At 39.2% G+C, this 18,710-nt stretch overlaps 1 protein-coding gene across 4 annotated transcripts in view; it reads right to left on the bottom strand.

Moving 5' to 3' along the window:
• The window catches only part of SLAIN2 (SLAIN motif family member 2), a 73,563-nt gene extending 55,188 nt beyond the window's left edge, over positions 1 to 18,375 (bottom strand). The window contains exon 1 of one of the 4 annotated variants that reach the window (XM_036271793.1): positions 17,710 to 18,375. In XM_036271793.1, the coding sequence (XP_036127686.1) occupies positions 17,710 to 18,098 (389 nt within the window). In that variant the 5' untranslated portion in view covers positions 18,099 to 18,375. Of the gene's footprint in view, positions 1 to 7,576; positions 7,596 to 17,709 lie in introns of those variants that run through there. The other 3 variants (XM_036271788.1, XM_036271802.1, XM_036271808.1) reach the window with 3 other exon arrangements.
• Positions 18,376 to 18,710: the final 335 nt, after the last annotated feature.

Genomic DNA, 18,710 nt, shown 5'->3' with positions numbered 1-18,710 from the left:
CCCCCCTTTTCCTCTGGTAATTACCATACTGTTGTCTATGAGGTGTTTTTTTTTGTTTGTTTGCTTAACCCCTTCACCTTTTTTAGCCAGTTCCCCTACCCACCCCACCCCCCCCCGACAGCTGTGTTCTCTGTATCTATGAATTTTTTTTCTATTTTGTGTGTTAGTTTATTTTGTTCATTAGAGTCTACATGTAAGTGAAATCATATGGTGCTTGTCTTTCTCTAACTGGTTTACTTCACTTAGCATAATACTCTCCAGGCCCAACCAAGTTGTCACAAAGGGTAAGTAAGATTTCCTTCTTTTTTACGGCTGAGTCAATAGAATTTTTAAAATTGTAAAATTTCTGTTTATAACAGGAAATTTAGAAATCACAAAAAATGCAAAGAAGTTTAAAACAAAGTACATCTAGTATCCTATCAAAGAGAGAGACATCACTATTTTAATTGATTTTAAAATTGATTTTTAACATCAGACACTGTATCTAGACAGTATTTTCTTAATTCATCACAGAGAGTACAGATTCAATACTGCCATTATGTAGATTATGTGTGAGAGTCCTCATCTGTAACTGGCAACAGGGGTTCATGCAAGTCATGCAAGGAATTTGGTCTCATTATTTTACAGCTTCACCTCATTTCAACCTAACAGCACTGACAATCAGATTGATTACATTTAATGTAATATAACTGAACCTTACTATACAACAAGAAACTGTGAGCCTGTTTAGAAACATAAAAATAAATATGATACTGTCCCTCTGCTTAAATTGCTCACAATCTAGACAGACCAAAGGACAAGGTTGTCATGTTATGTAACTCTAAAAAAGGATATATAAACAGTGACTGGTTACACTGAAGAGGAAGTAAACCAAGTGGGAAATTTAGACTAATTTCACAAAGGAGAGAAAATGTGCTCTATGCAGAATGAACATCAAAAGCTAACATGCATGAATGTTCATGAAGTTTTCTGGCAACAGCAAAGCAAATAAATCTAAGAAAAAGGTGAATTAGGAGTGGACTGCTGAGGACTTTAAATATCTTGCTAACCCATTTTTATTCACTAGACATAAAAATGACTTTTTCAAACCTATCTTGAAGAGAAAAAGAATCTGCCAGTACTGAGGATATTCAGAGAAACATGTCAGAGAAGAAAAGCATCCATGATACTTCCTGCATAAATATCCTTCCAACATTAAGTTTTGCACTGTTTCCCAAATAGATTACAATATTTTAATCACAGAAATAGAGTTTAAAAGAACACTCAGAATTAACCTAATTCAACTTTTTATCTCATTGTAACATCACTTGCCACAGAACCATTCAGCAGTCTCAACGGCTGAAAGTTATTGACAACACTGTTTAAAAGCAGTCCATAGCATCTATTAGAAAATTCTTCCTTACATTAAATAAAAATCTGCCTGCCTCTAATTTATACCTACTGTTATAGTAATAATCGCAAGAGTTATATAGAATTAGTCTAATATTATTTTACCAGCCATGTAGCCCTTCTTGACCAAATTCCATTTTTAAAAACTCAAAAACCTTCATTATGATGTTTCTCAGTGTTCCCAACACTGCGCTGCTAAATATTTAGGGGTTCTAAATATTTGTTCCACTAATGAAAAAAATTAAAGCCATGTTAGAATCACTGGAAAGCCACTGCTAAGAAGGGCATAAAATTCTTATCCAGATGTAACTTCTGATTCATTTAAAACACATATACATATACACTCCACATTGTGTTTAAGTAACACCTCTTTGGTACAGACAGTCTGGAAAAACAAACTTCAAGGTGTTAATCAGTGAATGACTGCTAACTATTCAAATGAGTGGTAATAATTACATAAATTAAACTACTTTATTAACCGAGGCTTATCATATGAAGTTACAAGCAAACTTTACCAATGGCCCCCTAAAAAAGCATACCTAAAACAAAGAGGTCATGTAAAACAAAGAGGACTGTTTCTTTCTCCAGTAAATATATTCCTGTTTTCATAAACTTGAGAAAACTGATTTGAAGTAAAATGCATTTAACAAGATGTGAAAAATGTATAAAATCTCTAATTTCAAAAATGTTTAAGGAATAATCATCTACCCTGGCCAGCTTGGATATTAAACAGCTTAAAAACAAAAGGCATGACCACCTGATCTCAGTCCATTTCTAACTTAATTTTCTATAATTCTGTGTTAAGGGCCTCTGCAAAGAGCTGATAACTCATATCAATTATCCCTAACATCTCTATTCTCAATTTGTTATTTCCACTAGATACAGGGATTGTCAGCAATAATGGATTTCTTAAAGGGAAAAAAAAAGGAAAAAAATAATAAAACCACAGGCTTTTGGACACTGACCACTAATTTTAACAAACACTGATTAGGTAATACAACCTCTATGAATACATATGCAATATAAAAACTCTCATCTACAACAGTGCAACACAGTAGATGAATAAACAATCTAAAACTCATTTAGAAAGTATCTCACACATATACCTTCCTTTTGCCCACATGTAAATTCTTTTTCTGTAGTACAATTCACAATAGGGGTAAAGAAAACAAGAGTCTTAAAGAGATGGAGAAGTCAGTTCCTAACCCTGACCCTCAACAAGGAATTTTAAATAGTAATGTAGAGATTTTAATGCATTGTATCACTTGTTCATTCTTTTATATGAGGTCTTTGAGAAATTCTAATAAAAACTATATAAAGGATTCTTTCTTTGACACCCAGGACTGCTTCTTTCCCCAGTAAAGGTATTCCTGTTCTAGGTAATTTAATGAAGAAAATGTAGATTCTGCAAAATTAGACTACGTGACTTTACAAAAATGTGGATGTCTAAGACTATAAGTATATGGATCAAAGTACAGAGACATTAAAACTAAATTTAACTAAAAATGTTAAATTATTGCAAATGTAAAATCAAGTGTGGACTCTGAGAAGATTCAGTTGATTAGAACCGAGAGAAGGAATTTATCTGTTGGGATGATTTCCTCATGGCCAACTGAGAATCCAAATTTTATGAACAGTAAGAGTCCAGCAGCCACGTGCTGACAGAGGAGCCTCACATACTCTGTGTGCTGGGAAGAGTCTCAGACTGAACGCTCAGCTGCCGGCAGTATGCCCTGCTTGTTATGCCATTTGAGTCAACCACCACAGGGAAGCCCTGGTTTCCTCTTCCAACCAACAGACTGAGACCTGCCCTGTGCAATCAGAACTACACAAATTCATCTATACCGACCAATCAAAACCATACAATTTAAACCAATCCGAACTGTACAATTTGGAAAGCTCACTGACATAAAATTGATGGAAATGGGAACGGTGTGTGTGTGTGTGTGTGTGGGGGGGGTTCTCTATAGAAGGTGATCTCTCCTTTGTTTTGGTGGAGCACAATATAGTTTGCTACCTGAAATCGTCTCTCCTAGACTGCAGCTCTCTTTGCTCAAATAAATGCTTTTTTATTCTTTATAATAGTCTAAAATTAATTTTGGTTTACACAACGATGATATTATAGAAGTTGATTACAGACCAATAGGCCAAGGGAAGATATGAATAATGTTACTTACCTAATACAAATTTCAATTCTAGTACAAAGAAAAGATGTAATACTGATATGGGATAACTTCAAGTATTTAGACATCTGAAAACTTCTGCACACAGTAGAACACATAAATTCCTGATTCACCTAAACAATTTAATATCTTAAAATGTTGAGGAATAAATGAGAAGAACTAGACCTGTTTTGACCATCACCAACAAATTAACTAAGGATATGAAAATGGTCAAAATAGCCTGACCAGTGTGGCTCAGTGGACTGAGAGGTCCCAGTTCGATTCCCAGTCAGGGCACATGCTCAGGTTGCAGGCTGGATCCTCAGTAGGGGGTGTGCAGGAGGCAGCTGATTGATTTTTTTTTTCACACTGATGTTTCTATGTCTCTCTCCCTTCCTCTCTCTCTAAAAAAAAAATCAATAAAAACATATTTTAAAAATAAAAAAAAGAAATGATCAAAATAATAGAAGAAGCCATTTTGTTTTAGAGTTTATAACAGAAAAAAAAGAAAATTCTAAACAGATGTGCAAACCAATTTTTAGAATATTTTATCTAGAAACATTCAGAGCACATTTATATTAAATAATTATTTTTAATTGGGGTGTGTGAAACTGGTATTGTGATGATGTTTAAAAAGTCCTTATCTTGTACTACAATATTTAGTAATTAAATCACCTGATATTTGGGATAGAATTGACTTCAAAATATTCCAGGATGTCGAGGTTTGAATGGTACAGATAAAACAGAATGGCACGAGTTGGTTAAGTGTTAAAGATGAGTGAAAAGTTAAATGGAGGTTCGTTTTACTGTTCACTCAACTTTTGTTATGTTTGGAAATTTCCAAAATAAAACATTCTGTTTTAAGTTCAATGCAAAGATAGGTGAGTCTGGAACTAAAATAATAAAACAGTGATGATGATGATGATGATGACGACGACGACGACAACAATGATGAAGCTAACACTTATACATTTAATTTGTGCCAAGAACGGCTCTAAATACTTTACATATATTACACTTAACTCTATATGGTGGATACAATAATGATCTCTATAATCACGTGCTGCATGACAAGACAATGAAGATCACATATACAAGGGCAGTCCCATAAGATTACTATAGGGCTGAAAAATTCCTATGGCTTAGAGATGCTGTTGACATTGTAATGTCTCAGGGCAAAGCATTACACAAATACTTACTATTGTGTTAAACTGTCTACAGTATTCAGTATAAGTAGCAAGCTGTAGCCTAGGAGCTGTAGGTGACCAAAATTTGATACCCCAAAATATGTCTCTGACCTAAGAATTATTTCAGGCTATTTAATTTAAAGAAACAGCAGATATACCCAGCTGGTGTGGCTCAGTGGATTGAGCGTCATCCCATGGACTGAGAGGTTCCAGTTCGGTTCCTGGTCAGGGCACAGGCCAGGGTTGCGGGCTCAATAACCAGTAGGAAGCATGCAGGAGGCAGCTGATTAATGTTTCTCTGTCCAATCAATGTTTCTATCTCCCTCTCCCTTCCTCTCTCTCTAAAAAAATCAATAATAATAACAATAAAACATATTAAAAAAAAGAAACCAGCAGATATGAGAGAAGTTCTGAAAACCAAGTAGAAGTTACCCTCTGTGAAAGACACTGATATTTGTAAGGTAAATCTCCTTTTTTTCAGAATGTCTCCCTCAGTGTACTAGGAAGAGAGGGATGACATTATCTCAATAAACTTTCATTAATGCAGATGGCAATAACTTAAATCTGCCTAACTACCTTACCCTGGTTTATTGTGCTTTTCCTGATAACCTCCCATAACTGACTCCCCTCACCTAACTTTTGTTTTGAGCTGCAGATGGTACTTAAAGGTGTGGCTTAAGCCATTTTGGTGAGTTACTCAGTTTTCCTAGGTCTCTCCCATGTGTACAGGAGGTATACATACATGTTATTAAACTTTTATTTGATTTTCTCCTGTTAATCTGTCTTTTATTACAGGGATGTCTTAGCCAAGAACCCAGAAAGGCAGAGAAAAAATTGTTTTTCCTCCCTACAGATCCACAGGCTATATAACATATAGCTTAGGTGTGTAGTAGGTTATATGGTCTAGTGTTGTGTAAGCACACAAGGAAATCTCTGAAAGTATCCCATTTCAGTATTTCAGAGATAACAAAGTTTCAAGTACAGAGATTAAGTTGTCTACCCAAGGCTACACAGCTAACAAGGGTGGGAGCAGGAAGGAATTCCAACTCAGGCTATCTTAGTTCCAGAGTCATGACTCTTAGCTACTATGTTATTTGACTCCCATGGGCTCCAAAAGCCAAGTTAGAATAAGAATAATGAGTACAAAAATGGGTCCTTATGTAAAGAAATTAATAAACATGTATATAGGCCTCCGGTTGTTAAAGACAAATGACCAAAAGACAGAACTGGTGGTGGTGGTGGTGGTGTATATAATAGCCCCAGGTGAATGACAGTATAAATCTGTTAAGAACAACATAGAAAATAACAGATAATGAGAATTAGGTAAAGGTTGAAAAATTTTAAATATATATCTTAGCTCAGCCATATACTTGACTGACTATAGCAAATTATTAAATCTAAGCTTTCATTTCTTTAAGTTTAAAATGGGGATTAATAATAGTTTTATCATACTGGGTTATTAGGAAAATGCTGTATATATGGTGCTTAACACAGTATCTGTCATATGGTAATGCAGTCAACAATTATTAGTTGTTACTAAAAATAAAAGAGCAATAAAAATCACACTGAAGGATGTCCACTCTCACTACTGGCACTCAGCATTATACTGGATGTTCTAGCCAGGGCAATTCAGCAAGTAGATAAAATAAAAAAATCATGCAGATTGGAAAAGAAGTAGAGTTATCTCTATTAGCAGATGACATGTTCTTATATATAAAAAATCCTAATGAATCCATACAAAGAGAAAAACCTACGATAGTTAAAAATGACTACAACAAGGTTGCAGGATACAATGACATCAATATACAAGTCAACTGTACTTCTATATAGTAGTAATGAACAATGAAAAAGGAAATTTTTAAAAATTAAGAAAAAAATTCCATTTATAATAACATAAAAAAAAAGATAAAATAAAATAACTAGGAATAAAATTAACAAATAATGCAGGACTTATACGCTGAAAATTATAAAACACAGTTGAAATAAATTAAAGAAGACCTAAGTGGATTTAAATATATACAATGCCCATGGATTGAAAGAATCCAAATTGTTATTTAAGATCCCAAAAGTTAAGATCCCCAAACTGATCTACACATTTCAACACAATCATTATCTAAATTCCAGCTGCCATTCTGGATCCTAAAATACATATGGAAATACAAGGACTCTAAACAGCCAAAACAATCTTTCCAATTTCAAAACTGACAAAAAAGCTACAGTAATCATGACTATGTAGTGACATTAAAATAGTCATAAATCAACTGAATAGAATTGAGAGTCCAGAAATACATTTATGGGCAACTGATTTTCTTCTTCTCTTTTTTTTCTTTTATTGATTTTTAGAGAGAGAGAGGAGAACAGAAAGGGAGAGAGATACAAACATTGATGAGAGAACATCAATTGGTTGCTTCCAGCATGCCCCCCAACTGGGGATTTGGCCCACAACCTGGACATGTGCCCTGACCAGGAATTGAACTGGTGACCTCTTGGTGCATGGGTTGATGCTCAACCACTGAGCCACATTGCTAGGCATGAATTTTTCTTCTTAAAAACAAACTTTTTTTTCATTACCATTTATCCCCCATATACCTTCTTACACCTCCACCCAACCCCTCCCTGCCACAGTCAACACACTGTTGTCTGTGTCCATGAGTCCTTTCTTTTTTATTTTCTTTTTGGCTCAATCCCTTCAATACCACCTCCCCACAACAGCGCTGTCTGCCTGCTATCTATGAGTCTTTCCCTATTTTGCTTGTTAGTTCAGTTTGTTCATTAGATTCCACATATTAGTGAAATCATATGGTACTTGTCTTTCTCTGACTGGCTTATTTCACTTACCATAATGTCCCCCAGGTTCATCCATGCAGTTGCAAAGGGTACATTTTTTCCTTTTCAGGGTCAAGTAGTATTTCATTGTGTAAAAGTACCATAGCTGTTTTTATCCATCCACTCATCTACTGATGGACACTTGGGCTGCTTCCAAATCTTGGCTATTGTAAATAACACTGCAATGAACACAGGGGTGAGTATATTCTTTCAAATTAGTGTTTCAGGTTTCTTTGAGTATATTTCCAGAAGTGGAATTGCTGGGTCATAAGGCAGTTCCATTTTAAATTTTTTGAGGTAATTCCATACTGCCTTCCATAGTGGCTGAACCAATCTGCATTCCCACCAGTCGTGCACAAGGGTTCCCTTTTCTCCACATCCCCCACAACACTTGTTTGATTTATTGATAACAGCCATTCTGATAGGTGTGAGGTTGATATCTTGTTGTGGTTTTAATTTACATTTTTCTAGTAGCATTGAGCACCTTTTCATATGTCTAGTGGCCATCTTTATGTACTCTTTGGATAAATGTCTATTCAGGTCCTTTGCCCATTTTTAATGGGATTGTTTGCTTTTTATGGTGTTGAGTTTCATAACTTCTTTTTTTTAATCCTCACAAGAGGATATTTTTCCACTGATTTTCAGAAGAGTGGGAGGGAGGGAGGGAGGATGAGAAAGAGAGAGAAACATCTATGTAAGAGAGACACATCGACTGGCTGCCTCCCACACAACCCCAAATAGGGACAGGGATTGAACCTCAACCGAGATACATGCCCTTGACTGGAACTGAAACCACAACTCTTTGGTCTGCAGGCTGACGTTCTAACCACTGAGCAACCAGCCAGGGTGAGTTTTATAAGTTCTTTATAAATTTTGGATATTGACCCCTTATCAGATGTAGCATCAAGGAATATGTTCTCCTATTCAGTGGTCATCCTTCCATTTTGTTGATGGTTCCCTTCGATGTGCAAAACTTTTAGTTTGATGTAGTCCCATTTGTTTATTTTTTTCTTTTGTTTCCCTTGCCTGAGGAGATATATCAGAAAAAATATTGCTACAAGAAATGTTAGATTTTACTGCCTATGTTTTCTTGTAGGATTTTTATGGTTTAGGTCTAACATTTAAGTCTTTAATCCATTTTTAGTTTAGTCTTCCGTGTGATGCAAGAAGGTGTTCTAGTTTCCTTTTTTTGCACATATCGATTCAATTCTCCCGAAACCATTTATTGAACAGATTATCTTTAGCCCACTGTATGTTTTGATTCCCCTGTCAAATATTAATAGACTATAAAGGCGTGACTTTATCTCTGGGCTCTCTATTCTGTTCCATTTATCTATATATCTGTTTTTATGCCAGTACCATGCTGTTTTTATTACTATGGCCTTGTAGTATAGTTTGATACCAGGTAGCATGATTCCTCCAATTTTGTTCTTCCTTCTCAAGATTACTGTTATTATTCAGGGTCTTTTGTGGTTCCATATACATTTTCGGAATATCTGTTCTAGTTTTGTGAAATATGGCACCAGTATCTTGATAGGAATAGTGCTGAATCTGTAGATTTCTCTGGGTAGTATGGACATTTTAATGATATTAATTCTTCTTATCCATGAACATGGTATATGCTTCCACTTTCTCTTGTGGCTTTTAAGATTCTTTGCCTTTAATTTTTGCCATTTTAATTATGATGTGTCATGGTGTGGGCCTCTCTGAGTTAATCTTGTTTGGGACTCTCAGTGTTTCCTGGACTTGTATTATCTTTTTCCTTCACCAGGTTAGGGAAGTTTTCAGTTATTATTTCTTCAAATAGCCCTTGCTCGCTCTCTTCTTCTTCTGGTACCCCTAAGATGCAGATGTTGTTATGCTTCATGTTGTGCCAAAGGTCTCTTAAACTATCCTGCCTTTTTATTTCTTTTCTTTTTGCTGCTCTGATTGGGTATTTTTTGGTACCTTGTCTTCCAAATTGCTGATTTGATTTCCTGCTTCATCAAACCTACTCTTTATTCCTTCTAGCATATTCTTTATTTCAAATATAGCATTCATTTCTGACTGTTCTTTTTTTATGGTTATGTCCTTTTTCATAAAAAAGGACATAAAAAAAGATGCTGTTGAGCATCCTTATAATCATTACTCTGACCGCTATATCTGATAAATTGCTTACCTCCATTTCATTTAGCTCTTCTTCTGAAGAATTTGCTTGTTCCTTCATTTGGGGCCTGTTTCCTTATCTCCCCCATTGGGCTTTGTATTTGTTTCTATGTATTAAGTAGATCTGCTATGACTCTCAGTCTTGATAGGGTGGCCTTATGCAGCGGCACAGTCTCCCTGATCACCCCAGTTGGGTGCTTTAAGAATGTTCTTAGGCCCTGGCCCGTTTGGCTCAGCAGTTAGAGCATCGGCCTGCAGTCCAGAGAGACCCGGGTTCGGTTCCCGCTAAGGGCACGTACTTCGGTTGCAGTTTGTCCCCGGCCCTGGTTGGTTGTGCGAGTGGCAGCCACTCGATGTGTCCCTTTCAATCGATGTTTCTCTCTCTCTCTCCCTCCCACTCTATCTGTACAAAAAATGGAAAAATGTCCTCGGGTGAGGATTAAAAAAAAAAAGAATGTTCTTAGTGTGTTATGTGGACCCTCCTGTTGTAATTGAGTCTTGATTGCTATTGGCCCATTTGCGCATGGGATCATCCCTCAGGCTGGCTGACAGTGAGTATCAATTCCCAACACAGGAGGCAAGCTGCTGTGCAGGTGCTGATCACACAAAACAGAATTAGTCTCAGCAGAATTTGGTGCCTGCTGAGAGAGACATCCCTGTGCATATGCTGCTTGTGAAGCTTACTGGATCCTGCTTTGTTGCTGTCTGGACCCGCACTAGATATACTGGTTCTTGGCCTCTTCAGAGGTACTCTGGTGCAGGCCAATGTTAGACATTGTCTGTGACAGGCTCTGGGCAACCTTTTGGAGCTATCAGCAATCCACAGCTTGTGGCTCCCTTTGCTGGGCCTGGCTGCATGTGGAAAGGACCAAGCTGTGCACCGAGTTCTGCTTTTACTAGCACAGGGCTTAGGGGCAGTTCAGCAAAAGTCTCAAAGCACCCAGAGATCCACCTCTGCCTATAGGCTGTCTGTTAGGCTCAGTCACTTAAAAGCCTCAGGCTGTACTCCTCAGTGGGGCTTAAGCTCCACGAGACAGGGCAAGAGGGATTCCAATGGGTGGGGCTATTGCTTCCCCTCTGGCTGATGCTGTATGAAGGGGAATGCTGTCTGCCTGGGAAAGATGGCTTCTGCAGTATGGAAAAATGACTCAGTAGAGGGATCCTGGTGGTTACCTTTTCAGCTCTCTTCCCAGAGCCACCAACCCCACACTCTTCTCACACAGCTCTAGTTCACTATTCCTTCCCTTCGCTGGAGCCCCGGGTGAATGTCTGTAAATGAAACTTTGTGTGTTGGTCCTTTAAGGTGGTGTCTGTTTTTCTAGTCATTTCTTCCTGCCAGACAGAAACCCCACTGCTTTTCACAGCCAGATGTTATATGGGCACCTTTCCCGGTCCTGGTGCTCTTGGCTGGGGAGCCTGGCTTATGATTTAGACCCCAGACTTCTCAGGGTGAACCTCCCTGAAGCTGAGATATCCCTCTGGAACTTCAGCTGCTACTTGTGGGAGCCTGGCCAACCCTCTTCGCCTCTGCACTTCCTACCAGTCTTCATGTGGCCTCCTCTGTAAGTCTTTGGTTATAAGGCTTCTCTCCAGTTAATTATTCAGGATGATTTTTTTATATTTAGTTATAATTCCAGTTTGACCCTGGAAGGAGGTGAGTGTAGCTTCTACCTAATCCACTGCCATCTTGGATCCTCCCTGGGCAACTGATTATTTACAAGAAATCCAAGATAATTTAATGGGCACAGAAAAGTATTTTCAACAAATGGTACAGGAACAATTAGATATCTATCTATATGCAAAAAGAATAAAGTTGAACCTCTACCTCAAATTATATTACAAAATCAAAATGAATTAAAGCAGCCCTGGTCAGTTTGCCCAGTGGTCAGAGCACTGACCCATGGACCAAAGGGTCATGGGTTCGATTCCAGTCAAGGGCATGTACCTCAGTTGTGGTTCAGTCCCTGGCCCTGGTTGTGTGAGAGGCAACGAATAGATGTGCCTCTCTTGCATTGATGCCCCCCCACTCTATCTGAAGATAAATTTAAAAATATCCTCGAGTGAGGATTTAATAAAAACAATGGATCAAAGCAAATGTTGGCAAAGATGTGGAAAAACTGGAATCCTTGTGTTAATGTCGGTCAAAATGTAAAATGGTGTAATGCTATGTAAAACAGTATAGTATGGTGTTTCCTAAAAAAATTAAACATAGCATTACCATTTGATCTAGAAATTTTACTTCAGGTTATATACCGAAAAGTAAAAGGAAGGATTTGTACGGATATTTGTATATCCATGTTAACAGTGGCATTATTCTTTATTCACAAGAGAGAGAAGCAATCCAAGTATCCATCATAAATGAATGGATAAAGAAAATGTGATATATATATAGATACAGACACACAGATACATACACACAATGGAATATTATTCAGTCTTAAAAAAAGAAACCATGTCATATGCGACAACATGGATGAACCTTGAAGACATTATGCTAAGTGAAATAAGTGAGTCACAGAAATACAAATACTACACGATTCCACTTATGAGGTACCTAGGGTATTCAAACTCAGAAACAAAGCAGAATAGTAGTTGCCAGGACCTAGGGGGTGGGGGTGTTAGGATAGTAAGGAGTTGGTGTTCTGTGAGTGTAACGTTTCAGTCATGCAGGATTGGAGGGTTTGGGGAATATGCTATACAACAATGAACACGTGGTTGACAACACTGAAGTATATATTTGGGAGGCTGAATTTTATGGTGTTTTGGGGTTTTTTTTTTTGCCACAAAAAACCATGAAGTCCATATTTTAATACAAACATCATATATATGTCAAATAAGCTCAGGTTTGGGAACAGAAAGATTTAAGTGCTGTTTTCTCTTGTCCATTGAGGATTATGGGAAAAACAAAAACAAAAACACAGGAGAAAGGTAATTCTGAAACTTGCTACAACATAATGAATCTTGAAAACATTGTGGTAAGTGAAAAAAGCCAGTCACAAAAGCACAAATATTATAGGTCTGAATAATAGTACCCCATTTTGTTTATCCATTCATCAGTTGATGGGCATTTGGTTTGTTCCCACCTTTCAAATATTATGAAAAATGCTGCTATGAATATTTGTTTATAAGATTTTATATGGCTATATTTTCATTTTCTTGGGTATATACCTAAAAGTGGAATTACTAGGTAAAATGGTAATTCCGCGTTTAACTTTTTGAGAAACTGCCAAACTGTTTTCCACAGTGGCTATCCCATTTTACATTCCCACTGGCAATGTACAAGGGTTACAATTTCTGCATATACTCGGCAACACCTGTTATTATCTGTCTTTTTTGTTATATAGTCTGCTGGTATCTCATTGTGGTTCTGATTTGTATTTGCCTAATGACTAATGATGTCCAGCATCTTTTCATGTATTTATTGGCCATTTGTATATTTTCTTTGGAGAAATGTCTGTTTAAACCATTTGCCCATTTTCTAACTGCTTTACCTGTCTTTATTTTGTTAAAGTTTTAAGAGTTCCTTATATATTGTAAATATTAATCCCTAGGGAGAGAGATGATTTACAAGTATTTTCTCCTACTATGTGTGTTGTTTTTTTCAATTTCTTGAAGGAGCCCTCTGAAGCATAAAGTTTTAATATTATGAAGTCCAATTCATCTATTCTTTCTTTTGTTGCTTGTGCTTTTAGTGTCATAGCCAAGAAACCTCTGCCTAATCCAAGATCATGAGATTTACTCCTGTGTTTTCTTTTGAGAGGTTTATAATTTTACCTCTTACATTTAGGTGTTTGATCCATTTCATCATGACAAAATACACATAATATCAAATTTACCATATTAACCATTTTAAGTGCATATTTCAGTGGCATTAAGTACATTCACATTGTTGTGCAGCCATCCATCTCCAGAGCTTTATTTTTCCAAACTGAAACTCCATACCATTAAACAGTACCTGCCCCCTAGCCTATGACAACTAACATTCTACTTTTGTCTCATATTTAACTATTTTAGGTAACTCAAAGATGTGGAATCATACAATATTTGTGCTTCCACAGACACAGAAAGTAGATAAGTGGAGCTCGGGTCTGAGGGAAATGGGAACTGACTGATAACAAGTTGGAGTGTTTTGTGGGAATAATAAAAATGTTCTGAGTTAGATAGTGGAAACAGTCGCACAACTTTGTGAATATACTAAAAATCAGTGAATTACACACTTTAAACATGTAAATCTTATTGTGTGTAAACTTTATCTCAACAAATCAAAACTTAAGGAGAAAAAAATTACATTGTGCCCTGGCTTGTGTGACTCAGTTGGTTGGGCATCGTCCTGTTGCCGGTTTGATTTTCATTCAGGGCACATGCCTGGGTCTGCGGGCTCAATCCCTGGTAGGGAGCGTGCAGGAAGTAGCCAGTCTATGTTTCACTCTCTCCCTCTCTAAAAATCAATAAAAATATATTTTAAAAATTTACACTGAGAGGGTTAGTATAAAAAGACTGCAGCAAAATATGCAATGATAGTAGATGCCAAAGAGTAGGCAGAAAAATTCTTCCTTAGCTTCTGTTTTTCTGCCAATAGATTGTTCAAATGGACAAGCCGAATACACACCCCTCAAAGAAAACTAAAGTTCAATTGAGGCAAGGTGATAGATAGTACGCCTGAAAAAGGTTTAGGCCTACCCTACCAAATAATGGAAAAGATCTGAAATATGTCAATCTGGCATATCATGACAAGATAGAATATATAATCTGGAATATCATGACAAGATAGAGTATATCTGACCCTGCAGGTTCATATTAAGCATAAGTAGCAGAATTTAAAACTGTTAATTAAATACTTGGTTTCAACATAATAGCATTTAGCTCAAGCAATTATATCCAATATACACTGTCTGGTCAAGTATCATCTAAAATGCTGAGTACAGTTCTGGGGAGAAGGTGTTAAGAGAGTCATGACAGTAGTTTTCAAATATTTTGAGGAGTCATTCACTTGGAAAAGAGATTATACTTGAAAAAAAAAAATAGTGAGAACAGCATAGGCTTTGATGTCATAAAGACCTGGTTTCAAATCCTGGCTCCGTCATTTACTGTGTGTCATTTGATGCTTAAGAGAGAGATTAAGTTTCCTTATCTAGATGATACCTACCTGATAAATGGATAAAAATTAAATGCGGTTAAGTACAAAAATGTTTATAAACAGCCTAGCATAGCCTGACACACTGCGATACACAATGATGTTAGTTCCTCTAGATTTTTCCTAGTTGTTCTTGAATAGTGTTTTTCAAAGTAAAATCCATTAATGGGTCACAAAATCAGCTTAGTGGGTTATAACCAGTGTTTTTTCCTAAAGAAATAGAACAGAAAATATTAGAGGATAACACCTGTACTAAAAGTAACTATAGTTATGTGAAACTTTTGTTTCAATTAATCATATATATATATTGATACTAGCCTATGATGCAAAATGTATTTATCATGAAGCTAGACCTCCCAAAAAAGGCACTGTGAAAGCCACTGCTCTAGAGTACTGTTTTCTAAGTTTGTTCTATAGTTCCTTAGGAGCTCAAATAAGTTTAGGAAACCAACACTTAGAGATTTACTATATTCAATCTACATTAGCATATTAAAAAAAGTCCAGCATTAAAAAAAACCTGTTCATTTTTGTTAAACCTTGATTTTATATTTGACCTCAGACCCACCACTATTTATTCACACAATATCTACTAACATATTCAGACTGGCATTATATTGTTATATACTTGGTGGGGAGGGAGGGGGTATTCCTAGATGAAAAAGAAGGTACAATGGGTATAAGATACAGAAAGTAGATTTTTAGCTTACTAAGAAAAAAAAACTCATGACTCTTTGAATCTTCCTTCCCCTGTCACTAACACCCACCCCTTCCAACTTATACTCCAAACACATATCCCAAAGCACTTTAAATATATTTATCAAGCTTTCGATCCACACTTTTTTTTTTTCCAGAAAAAGTATAAGACATCTTTAATATCCAGAAATGTGGCCAGGATCAAAGCAGTAGGCAGAAAACACCCAATCAAAAGAAATTTCTAGCGTAGTATTTAAGAAGACGTGCTCAACAAACCCTATACTCAGAAACCAAAGCTGTGAGACTTAATCAGCTTCTCAAAGTGGAGTCAATGTGTTCTAATAATACATAATCTAAAATGGGCTGATGAGTGCAACTAATCCTCCTTATTATCATCACTTGGAAGAGGCATGTGATAATTTTTAGATGATTCTGGGTTCTTTTAAAGTGTATACATACCCAAGATTCCTTTGGGAAGACGTGATTTCACACGAATATGAAAAACTGTCAATATCATAGTCAGTTCTAGTATTTGTTATCACTTAACAATAAAATAAAGACTTGACATCAAATATTCAAGAGTACCTCTGTAATTCAAACCTTCTAACTGGGAGTTACAAATATCTCTCTGACTCTGCTCTAGCAGTTGTCAGAGCATAAAATTCCCTTCCCACTCTCCCTCCCTCCAAAGTCACCTCTCATCCTTCAAGTTTGCCTCAACTACTTTGGACTATTATTTTTTCCCCCAATTTCAGCATTCTCAGTACTTTTTGTTCCTATCACTCTTTTTGGCAATTCAATGTATACATCCAGGTCATTTAACTGCATAAAACTTGGCTCCCAACAAGCCTGTAACTGCCTAAATGAACAGGGATCAACCTTTAAGAATCTTTAGAAACTCCCACAAGATTTTGTAAGATCTTGTAAACATTTCTTGATTTAAATAACTAGGCTTAAGAGTAACAGCAGCTAGTCTTGGAGAGTTGACTATATGTCAGATCCAGTGCTAAAAGCATATATGGATTCTTTTAATCTTCACAACTCTACAGAGTTAAGAAATATTATTTTCTCCATCAAACAGAAAGAAAATAAGGCTCAGAGTAACTTGCCCAAGGTCATACAACTAGTAAGTGGCAGAGCCAGGGCCTGCATCCAGGCAAAACTCTTAACTACCTCAGCACACTGTAAAGTTGCAGCCCTGCAACACCAGAGTCCATGAAGGATTTTGATTTCACTAACTTAGAAGTTTCAATTTCGACACAGTAGAAACATTTTAGCTAAAAATTAAAACGTTATGAAGGGCTAAATTAAGAGAAAGAATTTACCATAGACATCTTTATGTGGTTGCAATAAAATATGAGAAAAACCGCCTCCTATGTCCTTTCTATTTATGGAAGTGATATTACCGTGTGGGTCTCACAATTTTATCAAGAAGTTGGCTTATAAAAATACAGCTAGGGCTTTCCAAGAGCCCTATTTAAAGATGGCAAGAGAAGATAGATGTGATAATTGTCCAGCTCCAAAAAATGCCAGACCCAATTCTTGTTTAAAAATAAGAGCCAAGGCTCTTGTTCCACCCTTGACTCTTTACACAAAGCAGCACCATCCTCTGCTCTCTCCACACAAAGCCAGCTTTACCCCACTACCCAAAGGGGAGTGCTGATTCACAGGGTTTCTCCCTCGCCGGCAAAAATGTACCCATCTCTCACTTGACCAAAACACTGACCCCTCTGCACAGACTGAGACCACTATTGTCTGCTCCCCGCTCCCGACGATACCTCATCAAGCAGACCCCTCCCCGACAGGGAAAATGCCCAGGCCACCATCCCAAAGCCAGTATTTCATTTCACACAAAGCAGGATCCCTTCCTACAAAGCAGTTTCCCACCTCCGACTCCTCCCACTGGCTGTGCCAACCCACAGACCCCAACGGGGTCCAAAACCCAGAGGGTGCACAACCCAGAGAACTAGCTACTACACACCCCTTCCTACACACGCTTCGAACCCCCAACTCCAGCTGACCTTTCCCCAGCCAAAGCAAGAAAACCACGACTCCCCGTGAGAGAGCGGATCCAGCCACACAAAGCGAGGTGTCCTACCAGGGGGACCCTCGGAAGACGCTCTCGGTCCCCAGGCTCGTCCCCGCCCAGCCCGGCCCGGCCACCCGCGCTCACCAGCTCTCCTCCTCCTCCTCCCAGCCTGACAGGCGCTCCAGCTCCTCCGGCCGCAGCGGCTCCACCTCGTCCAGCAAGCCGCCCTCGCCTGCTGCCAGCAAGGAGGTGGCGTCCCGCAGCTCCTCGCTACTCGTCCGCCTCGGGCCCGACCCGGCTCCGCTGCTCGACTTGACGTTGAGGCCCAAGGGGAAGCCCCGAGGGGACGCCGAGCCAGAGGAGGGAGTGGACGTGCCGGCTCGAACCGGGCTCCCGGGCCCGAGGGAGCCGGCGCCCTGCACGGCCCCCGAGCGACTCCTGAGCTGCTCGTTCTGCTTCTCCAGCTTCTTCACCAGCTCCTGCAGCTTCCGCACCTCCTGGTCCGCGTTGACGTTGGAGTTAACGTCCTCCATCCCGACCCCGTCGCCTGGCCGCCCGCCACCCGCTCGGACTCACAGCCACAGGGAACGAGCCGGAGCGAAGAGGCGCCGCCGCCGTTGCCGCTCACTCTAGCCGAGGCGCCGGCATGGAGCAGGGCCAGGCCCCACCGCCAGCGTCCCCCCAGCTCGGGTTCCGAAGCGCCGCTGGCCCCAGCCGACCCGCCTCATCTGCGCCGGCTCCAGGATTGGGGGAGGCGGCGCCAATATCCGGCCGCGGCCGCCATCTTCCCTCCGTCCCTCCGCCCCCCGCAGCCCGGCCCCGTCGGTGACCTCAGAGCGTCGAGGGTGGACGCGGCCCGGGCGGGCGAGGAGAGGACCCGGCGCTGAGCTCGCGGCGGGGCGGGTCCGTGGGCGTGGCCTACACCGGAAAGGGCGTGGCCCGCCGTCGGCGGAGGAGGGTCGCTGGAGGCGGTGGTTCCCTGCCCCGCTGGGTTGGAAGAGGCGTTCCCGCCGCGGGCGGGGCACGAGCGCGGAGGGTCGCCTGTCATTGGCAGAAGTGGTGCGTGGACTGGTCCCCGGGGGCCTAGGGTTGCGAACCCGGACTCTGGCTCAGTCCCGCCTATAGGTCTTTTACCCCCAAACATC

Source organism: Molossus molossus, unplaced genomic scaffold, assembly GCF_014108415.1.
Source record: "Molossus molossus isolate mMolMol1 unplaced genomic scaffold, mMolMol1.p scaffold_m16_p_1, whole genome shotgun sequence".
NCBI classification, from domain to species: domain Eukaryota; kingdom Metazoa; phylum Chordata; class Mammalia; order Chiroptera; family Molossidae; genus Molossus; species Molossus molossus.
This window is presented reverse-complemented; position numbering and strand designations above follow the sequence as displayed.